General features: G+C 37.9%; 1 protein-coding gene across 1 annotated transcript; it reads right to left on the bottom strand.

Moving 5' to 3' along the window:
• Positions 1–1,204: 1,204 nt before the first annotated feature.
• Positions 1,205–8,290, bottom strand: LOC125228916 (apoptosis inhibitor 5). The gene is given in 10 exon segments (XM_048133629.1): positions 1,205–2,259; positions 3,177–3,341; positions 4,695–4,931; positions 4,934–4,960; positions 5,415–5,609; positions 6,617–6,699; positions 6,702–6,813; positions 7,291–7,635; positions 7,830–7,991; positions 8,079–8,290. Coding segments are annotated over 10 exon segments (1,668 nt in total). The 5' UTR covers positions 8,154–8,290; the 3' UTR covers positions 1,205–1,992.
• Between the last annotated feature and the right edge of the window lie 2,335 nt (positions 8,291–10,625).

A 10,625-nucleotide genomic window follows, 5' to 3' on the forward strand; every position in this document is an offset into this window, starting at 1 on the left:
CTGTACTTTCGCTTTAAACAGTTTGACAATTTCGTATGACATTTCAAACAAGACGTTAATGTGACGTTAGTACGAGTAGTAAACATGTCCACATATTTCTGTTAATTTTTTTTATAAACTCCTTTTTGAGAATTTTACAAACTATGAAAAGTAGAAAATAAGCGTTGCATTGTATTATGTATATAATACCTATATCTATATACGTTATATATGGATACAGTCAACTGTTTGTTTATAGACCTAGAATTAAATCAATATAATTATGTATAAAGCATACATTCTTATACACAAGATATTTTATTATTACACTTGTTTTTCAATCAACATCAGCAATTAACTATGAACTTCGCAATAACATATTTCTTTTTTACCACACCAACTGGTAAAGGCTATCTTGAAACGAAACTGCTTAATAAAAAGTAATTGAACACAAATTTTACTTTATTATTTATTCATTTTACTTTGAATAAGGATTTTCAGTTCATATTTTCCTCATGTTGGTGTGGTGAAAACATTTGAGTGTACTCGGTGACAAAATTTGTTTAACCTACATGCTTTGAAACCCTCGCAATGCTTAAGATTCCACACTCTGAACCACTCGCTACGCTCGCGGTCAATATTGGCACGTGCGGTTAAACTGCCCCCACCTGTAAACAAATGACTACCTATTCATTGTTTTACTTTAGCACAGTATGGGCACTCCCGCTCCCCGTTGCAAGCACCGCCCACCCTCTCTCGATTACCTCAACCTTACCGCCTGTCAAAAACGCGAACAGTCAACCTGTCATATCGCACTCATACAAGCATGGTACGCGTTCTCCTACACGAGCTTAGAATGTGTGCTAGGAACGCGCCTCTTTCATATATTTAATCGCCAGTGTCCGATGCTATTAGGCTGGATTGTGTTTTTTTCTAACACATTTACAAGTAAGAGATAGGATTTGATGATAAATAAAACATATGTATTATTAAAAGATGTTTATTCTGAAAAAGAAATCACCCAGACAGACACACTTCTTTTATACACTTCTTTTGTTCTAAAAGAAGTTCTCCCATTGTACGCAGTAGGTTCCGTCGCTGAATTATTTCGAAGGTTCTAAAACTAAGGTAAACCAACCAGGTTTGGCAGTTGGAATTCGACTATACTTTGCTTTAATAATTAATCGAACCTCTAATTAATAGTCCATACTTGTAACTTCTTATATCATATTTTATTATATTTAATTAAATATAATCAATTTATCAATAGCTTAGCTGTACACTTAATCAGTGTCTTAATCAGTGTGTGATAGGCCACTTATCATCAATGTTGTATGGACACATTGAATTATAGTTACATTACAAAACTAAATTACTGCATATGTTCCTCAAACATAAGCTCAAATTACATAAATACTTATTTTTTACAGAAATTGAGTAAAATTCCAACTGATGAAAATATTAATGAAACTATGTTATTACTTACGATTCTGTGCATATACTGAATACGACCAGCAGAGCAGACGAGCTTATGAGTGCAAACTGAAATAATACTTACATTAAAATACAGTAGCCACTCCAGGTACTCTCCAAGGAAACCTATTTAGATAAATATTAACAGTATCTCAGTATGAAAGCTAGAGCTTTCATTACATACCATCTCAATGTTGGAACAGCTTTCCACCGTACTGAAACAATGCTAGAAAATGACTGAAAAGACCTGCTGGATCCGCAAACACCTGTAAGGTAAAAGGCCGGATGCTCGCTCCAACACTCGTCACCTGGTTGCAAAGTCTACTACAAAGAAAGGAAGACAATCACGAACAGATGAATGAACTACAAACGCCTCACTTTTGTAGAAGCCCTCTACGGAGTCTTTGGCAATTTTAATGTGTCAAAATCGTCAGTTATATGTCGCTGCCTGTTTTCAAATTTTTATTAATATTTCTCATTGTTTTTTAATAGTGGTGGGTTGCATAAACTGTCACTCTCCCACACTTTAGTATTCGGTGTTTAGTAATTGCTGCGCCTCCGGAAGGGCGCGCCACTGTTCCGGAAGTCGCGCCGGTAGCCGCCGCGGCCGCGAGCCGGTCCCTGGTAGCGGCCAGAGTTGAGTCTCGAGCTGTACTTGCCGGAGGGCGGGGTGTACATCTTTTGGTTTCGTTCTCCGCTCCGGGCACGTTTTTGTGGTGATGATTTTTCATGGCCGTTGTCGAATGTGATGGGTCTGTGTCTTTTGGGTGGTGACTGCTTGTCTGTCGGGGTGTCTGACTGTTTCTCCTGTAAATAAAACATAGGTCAGTCATTCTTTTTCATATTTGACAAAGATGAAAAGTGAGAACTGCTGACCATCACTATGTCCTTGTACTTACTAAGTAATATGTATAATTGTATACATACAGTCGGTTCATCTTTACTTGTCCTATCATGTAAACAAACGAAACGTCAAATATGATTAAAGACAATTTACAGACTAGTGATTGGAAATGTCGATAAAATGATGTATTAACGATAATTTGTAAATAAACGCTGCTAACGTCATCAGAGGATTTTCAATTTTACGTCACACGAGATCTATGTAAAAACCAAAATTCATTAGGTTTCGTCGCATTTGCAACAATCCTATGGAAAAGGCTAGTTCAGTATTCATTTTATACTTAGTACCTAACATTAACATTAGTACAACAAAAAATATACTGATAGTAAAATATTTATTATAAAGAGGTAGGAAATAAAACGTAAAGAAGTCGGTTAATAAATCTGATAAATTATTGTAATTAATATCAACGCATTTTTTCCAAGCTATACAAACTCAAACGTTAATATCGATAAGTTGTCATCTCAACATTAAGAGTCATAGACAATCTAGACTTCGTAATGTCAGGAGTTTTTGATGTCATCCGTTCGTAATTACAATTATTGATGAAAATCGTTTTAGAAATGATATTTTTCCGTGGTTTTTTGATTGATTTCAACTTTGTGAGTTTATTTAAGTGTATAATAATATTTTTAGTAATGGTTAATGTGCAATTCCAGAGAAAAGTGAGATAATGTTTTCCAGCAGTGTTTGTTTACATGATTGGACAAGTATGGTTGAACTGAGTGTACAATTTGATAACATAAGAGTTATACCTAAGGTCAATGGTTTTTAAATACATAGTAACCTAAATAGTGAGACTGGTCCAATGAATAGTTACCTCTTTTTCAGTCTTCTTAGACAAGAATGATAGCTGCACTCTGCTCTTGAAACTGGGCGGCGACCGGAATATATCGCGGATCAACGTATTGATGTTGGACGTCGTCTTCAACGCTACAACCTTGAGCTTATTTTCTTCAGAATTAGCTTCATCTCCCTTCTTATCCTGTAACAGAATTTAATAAATAAATATTATAGGACAATATTACACAGATTGACTGCGTCCCATGGTAAGCTCAAGAAGGCTTGTATTGTGGGTACTCAGACAACGGTATATACAAATACTTATATACATAGAACAAATATCTGTGCTCATCACACAAATAAATGGCCTTAGCGGGATTTGAATCCTGGACCGCGGCTTAGCAGGCAGGCTCACTACGCGCAAAGCCAGACCAGTCGTCTAATTTACCTAAAAATTTGAGAATGCTATTTGTCGGACAATATACCTTTCACTTTAAATATGGCAGTTAATTTTTGTAGAAAATAAACCTGTTTCCAAATTGAAATTAAATATTTACGTAATAAAGATTTATTCTTAGTCATTTATAATTAAATGTTAGTTTAGACAAAAAGACACATTTAACCAACATGACACTTCTTCAGAGCATTTAGACAATGAGTATTTTCAGCCAACTAAATCTCGCCGCCAGTGATCAGCAAGCCGACACTAAAGTCGTTTACACGGTGCCGTACCAGTCATAGCCAGTTAAGCTAGGAACACATTAGGCGGACGCGACCACGGACGCGGCCGGTGACCTCAACCGATAAGTGTGCACAGTCATAAAACACCCAGCTCGCCAGGTGACGTTCGTGCGCTCAAGGCCACGTCCACGGCTTACGACCGATAGTTTGCACAATTAGGGTTGTAAATAAAAAAAAACCAAATGTTTTTTTTCAGAATTGTGAAAAAAAACATGAAAAAAAACCGAGCACCTTGGTTTTTTTTTCTAAAAATGGTATTTTTTTCAGATGAACAAATAATACGACAATAACGGTTTTTTGTGAGTTGTAACGTGTTTCAATAACAATAACGTAAATTTTAATTCAATTAACATTCAGTATACAAACGTTTGTTGGGGAATCCCCGATGCTGCGTGTAGCGTGGGGAGGCGGTGGTGTTGCCAACAGTAAAAAGTGATAACTACCAACTACAGATTTCGTAAATGTTACTTTTATAAGACAGAAATTAAAGTTATTCGATTAAATTCGTTTAATAGTTAACATTAAGTCTAAAAAACCGTATAAAAGTATTAACTACTTTCAAATTTTGAGATTTCGTACTTTAGAAAAAAAACATACTCCAGAAAAAAAACTGTTTTTTTTCACGGTTTTTTTTCATGTTTTTTTTTCAAGCCAGAAAAAAAACCGTTTTTTTGCAACCCTATGCACAATCCAGCGTCCACGGACGCAACCCATAATTTGTTCCTAGCTTTAGTCAAAGGCAGCAAGAGGCGCAGACGAATGTCACTCGTAATAAGCGCGTGTTCTAAAAATGTCTCCAGTGCTTATACCGTACCTTAGTAACTTCCTTCAGCTTTTTAATATATCCTTGAGTCAACCGTGCCGTATACTGTAGACGCAGTCGAAGCGCCTTCAGCCTTGCTGAATCAGCACTGAGGGCCTCCGGTGCTTTCCGGCAGAGCGAGTGAAGGGCGAACAAGGCACACTCGACGTGAGAGAACTGCAGTGACGGGGTGGACTTGCTTTCTTCAGGTTTAGGTTCTGAATTCTCAGATTTTTCAGTATTTTCCTCTTCTCAACAGGCGCTTCGGGCAAATAGTTCTGTGAATGAAAAAAAAACATTATTAAGTTGTCAAATTACTATGGATCAATTCACATTATCCATGTCTCCAAGTCTGAACTGCTTAGAACAAAAATTCATTAAATCGAAATTGCTTTTACTGTCATAGGTGACATAACGGTCTTAGCTCCGGAAATGCAATGTCTGGTCAAACTATCATAGTCAAGAGAAATCTGTATAAAAAGTTTGTACAAAAATTAAGGAAAAAGTTAAATTTGTTTTTATTATTCCTATTTTGTTACCAAGAATTTTGATGAATTGAAATTTTAGTAAGTTTTATTTCGTCATTAAGGTTCTTTAGTATCTATATTTTCTTAATTATAACAATTTTATTATCCTGTATCTCACGAAAGTCGACTTATAATAGGCTCAATTAAAATTTGCTGACGTGGCTATGTACAAACTTTTTGAGAACTGCTCATCTGTGGTACTTACAATAAGTAAATCATAAACTCTGTCAATCTTCTCCTGGGGCTTCTCCAACTCTCCACAATGTTCAGTGATTTCTGCGAATATCTTCAGTAGTTCCAGCTTGTAATCTGAACCTCCTTCTGGTGAAGCGATTTCATTCCACTTTGGTAGCACATAGTCGCAGAAGAAGTTCACAAACTGTGTGGAATCCACTTGGGGCTGGAGACAAGATTTTTAAATTTTAAGAATATTTTAATGGTTAAAAGGTCTATCAGCTGTTGAGGCATTAAATGCAGAGCAATACTGGAAGTATTAATCACAAAAACAGTATCCATTCTAATATTATAAAAATATACAGTACCGGTCAAAAATTTAAGTTCACTCCTTGTTTTCAGTACAATTGACTGCTTTAGAGAGATAGTTTTTTGTAGTTCAGACGTCAAAATTTGTTTCGTAAACAATTTATATTTTTTTAACATCTGTTTCCCTCAAATCTTATAGGCTAAATAATTATTTGGCCTATATTATCTTGCTAAAACTGTGTTTCGTGTAAAGATGTGTCTCAATTAGTGGCAAAGGCAAGGCCATAAATATAACTAGCATTTTGCCGTCATGTTTATTAGATTTTAGTGAAAGAAAGGTACGTGAATTGTGTCTAACTAGTAAAACAAATCTCCACAAAACAATAAATATAAGTTGAAAACATATTTCGGCTACCAAACCGAAGATAATTATCGTACAAAAGTACTCATTTGTACCGAAATCAAAGGGTGAACTCAAACTTTTGACCGGTACTGTAAAGTGTGTGTGTCTATTTGTTTGTCTGTCTTTCACGGCAAAACGGAGTTACTAATTGACGTGATTTTTTATAGATAGTTGAAGTTAGTTGAAGAGACGGAGAACGACATAGGCTATTTTTTGTCTCTTTCTAACAATTCTAACCCCCACTTCCCTAAGAGCATTCCGCAATTTTCGAATTTAACAGGAGCGAAGCCGCGGGCAAAAGCTAGTATTCAAATAAAGTAAAAAATTAACAATTCTTTTAGATCCATCTTCCAGTTAAAATTAAAATACCTGTCACTGTAAATACACAATTTGGCAATGTGGTTAATACCGTAAAAATACCTTATCTTATACTCTCACTGAAAATATCAAAGTTAATAATTTCCTATAGGTAGCATAAAACATAGCTGAATTTCCAAAGCTTTGATTGCAGTAAAACTTACCGAAAACAGTGGCAAAGCATGTTGAGTGCATTGTATGATTCTTTCAATGTGTTCCGTTTCTTCAGGGTGCCAATCATCGGGGAAAAGGCCAGTGCTGCCACAATCTGCACCAGCTCCTTCTTGCCTGCTGGGGTTTTACCAAGCCTTGACCACGTCAAGAGCTCCATAATGTGTTCAAACTCTTCAGCCACCACATCCTGAAATGAGAAAAACAGATTTAGTACTTGCTACATATGATAAGTGGAAATTATCCCATGTCTACAACACTTAAGAACATAGTAAAAAAAAATAGAAGGAAAGAGAGTAAGACTTAGCCTAGGAGAAACTATATTAGCCAAATAATATTTGCCATACCAGAAGGTTAAGGAATTCTACTCAAGTTGGAGATTGCTCCACAGATCTCAAAAAAATAGTTTGGTAACATATCTCTAGGGTCTGAAGTTCAGGTCATTTGGAACTGAGAGATAAATTAGATCTACAGATAAATAAGTGTCCAAACTGCACTTCCGCCTTTGTGTTGGTAAATATCTTTTTTCTTAATTGACAGATTTATTGGTAAATTGTGTTTAAATCTGCAGGGAACTGTAATGAACTCCCAAAATCATGATATAGGTGGAAATGGTGAAATTAAAGGCACAATAGTTAATTTTTTTTTTGTGTACCAACCAACATACCTCAAGTATTTTCTTGCACTCTGTAATAATGATTTCTTCAACCTCCTTGTTTATAATCTCCCTTCCAAGCTGTTTGACTTTCGTGGCCAAAAACTTGATGCATCTCTCTCGGACAATCTCATTAACCACCTCTGTCTCGGTATTCTGATGTATTTGGGAAAAGAGTCCCACTAAGGCACCTTTCGGGTCACTCTTTACTATTGTGACCAAAGAATTATGGACAATATTGATCTCAGTAGCATCATCGGATTGAAGCAGTTGTGCCAAGATGTCAGCGATTCTTTGAGTGTGCTCCTTATTATCTTTACAAAGGGTCGGCAAATCTTTAATGGCTTGTTTACGTATCTGTAAATGTTAAATTTGAAGTAAAATTAAGTTATAAAAGAAATAGATAACATTTGACATTGCTTGGAGAAACTTTTGTTGACACTAAATATTTAATTAACACATGGGTATTTAATAATAAACACGGACGAAGCCGGGAAATTCCTAGATTTAATTATTTAAACAACAAAATCACATTAGCAACAATTACTCACGGCCACATCATCGTCTTCGCAGAGATCAAATTGAGCTTCTATAGCTTGCTCTGCGAGGTTAGGAAAGCTGTTGAAGAATTTCGCAATGAATTGAGACGCTAATCTTTTTTCCTTATCTGAACCTTTCACAGCGGCCAATATTTCCGTGTACTCCTTTTCATGCTAAAACAATAAAAAAACCTTGATTAATAAAGGATTTGAAAAGAATGCTACTAATATTACAAGTTATAAGAATTTATGAAAACTTACTTTGGAGATGTCTTCTTTGGCATCAGCTAATATACCGTAATTTTGATACAGTTTTTCAATGTTATCGGACGACATTGTATTAACTCGGGCAAATACACTTTATTAAATGGACACTAGGCAGGGACAACTACTCTGGAGACAGTAGATCAATTAATATAATTAAACCGCAATACAAAATTAAACACGCGACCATTCGCCATTACAGAACCACAGATAAGATAGAGTTTGCGAATGCTATCCATGAAGTTATTATACCAATTATACAAGCAACATAAGCAACGTAAAGGGCTTAATAGACCTTGAGACCAGGGTTCAACTCTTTTGACGTGATAACGTCTAATAACTCGTTACTACTCTTAACGCGTCTCTTTCGGCTCTCTTACTCTTCCGGCGTAGTCCCGGCTTCTTGGAAGTCAGCTTTGGTGCACCCGATCCCTAAAAAAGGCGACCGCTCAAATCCGTCCAACTATAGGCCAATAGCTATAACTTCCCTCTTCTCGAAGATAATGGAATCCATCATCAACTGCCAGCTCTTACGGTACCTAGAGGATCACCGGCTGCTTAGTGACCAACAATATGGTTTCCGTAGAGGCCGCTCGGCTGGTGATCTTCTAGTTAACCTGACACATCGTTGGGCACAGGCAATCGAGATGAAGGGTGAGGCATTGGCCGTTAGTTTGGACATCGCGAAAGCGTTTGATCGCGTTTGGCATAAAGCACTTCTTTCGAAGTTACCATCCTACGGGCTTCCCGAGAGATTATGTGTTTGGGTGGGTAGCTTCCTGGCAGACAGAAGCATAAAAGTCTTAGTTGACGGTAAATGCTCTGACTCCATGCCTGTGAATGCTGGTGTTCCCCAAGGCTGTGTGCTATCACCTACGCTATTCCTCTTGCATATCAATGACATGCTGCAAACCAGTGGCATTCATTGTTATGCGGATGATAGTACGGTTGATGCTACTTACACCGGCCGCACCAATATCTCTCGGAGTCTCGGGAAAACGTCATCGAGAGCCGGAACAAACTTGTGTCTGAAATTGAGACTTCCTTGAAAGAAGTCTCTGAATGGGGTCGACTTAACTTAGTCCGATTTAACCCTACCAAGACACAGGTTTGCGCGTTTACCGCAAAAAAGTTAGAGTTTGTCGCATCACCCTTTTTTGAGAGCACTCCCCTCACTGCCACAGCCAGTATAGGAATTCTAGGCGTTGACATTTCGAGTGCAGTCCAGTTTCGCGGTCATTTAGAAGGTAAGGCCAAACTGGCCTCAAAAAAGCTGGGTGTGCTCAATAGATCGAGACAGTATTTCACTCCAGCCCACTGCCTTCAGCTCTATAAGGCGCAGGTTCGCCCACACATGGAGTACTGTTCTCATCTATGAGCAGGGGCACCTCAGTACCAGCTTCTCCCTCTGGACCGCATCCAACGACGAGCGACTCGAATTGTCAACTGCCAGCATATCTCCGATCGGCTTGACCCCTTGGCGCTGCGTAGAGATGTGGCCTCGCTCTGCATTTTCTATCGCATGTATAACGGGGAGTGCTCCGAGGAATTGTTCGGATTAATCCCTACCGCTTCTTTCCGCCATCCATCGCCCTACGCGACAACATTTCCATCGTCATCATCTAGATGGCTGGCAGTCCTCAACTGTGCGTTTCTCCAGAAACTTCCTGCCCCGCACAGCTAAACTGTGGAATGAATTGTCGCCTGCGGTATTTCCGGACCGATACGACCTTCAAATCTTCAAGAAAAGAGCGTACACCCATCTTAAAGGCCGGCAACGCACCTCCAACACCTCTGGTGTTTCGGGTGTCCATGGGCGGCGGTGATCGCTTACCATCAGGCGACCTGTCTGCTCGTTTGCCTCCTATCCCATAAAAAAAAAAAGCATGCACGAAAAAGATGACGTCATTGTCCCGTTTTCCAAGAGAGCGAAAGCGCCATCTATTGGCGCGCGTAGGAACTAAGCGGCTGACCGATGCGCTCGGTATGGTTGTAGCGTGTGGCCTGAGTAAAGCACCACAGCTGCGACAGATGGCGCGCCCGTGGTCGTTCGATTCATTTATTATTTTTGAGTGTTTGTAATTTAAAAACATGAAAGATAAGAAAATAAGCATCTTTTATAGAATGAAGTTGTTTGAAAAACCTACTTATTTAGGAGTTAGAGCAGTACGAAGTTGCGAATTTTCCCATAGTATTTACTAAGGCGCCAGAGACTTAATAAATTTACGATGATTTTTTTTACCAATATAACCTATGTTAATAATGTTAATATTGATAAATCATATAGAACACGTTTAAATAAGGATGTTTTGTTAAATAAACTTTTTCTTTTCCATTAATATTTACTGAGATATTAGGGTTCTAAGATTAGTATATGGCACTAGCACTTTAATAAAATTAACGCGTGTCTCGCAAACGGTCTAGGATACAAAATGACGACTTTTATATAGGTATAGGTTAGGTTCGTTAGGTATCTTCAAACGGCCGAAGGCTCCTATTCTGTGTAGTTTCTGTAATAAGCGGGGCTCCGTCGATATCGCTTTC

Source organism: Leguminivora glycinivorella, chromosome 8, assembly GCF_023078275.1.
Source record: "Leguminivora glycinivorella isolate SPB_JAAS2020 chromosome 8, LegGlyc_1.1, whole genome shotgun sequence".
Taxonomy (NCBI): Eukaryota; Metazoa; Arthropoda; class Insecta; order Lepidoptera; family Tortricidae; genus Leguminivora; species Leguminivora glycinivorella.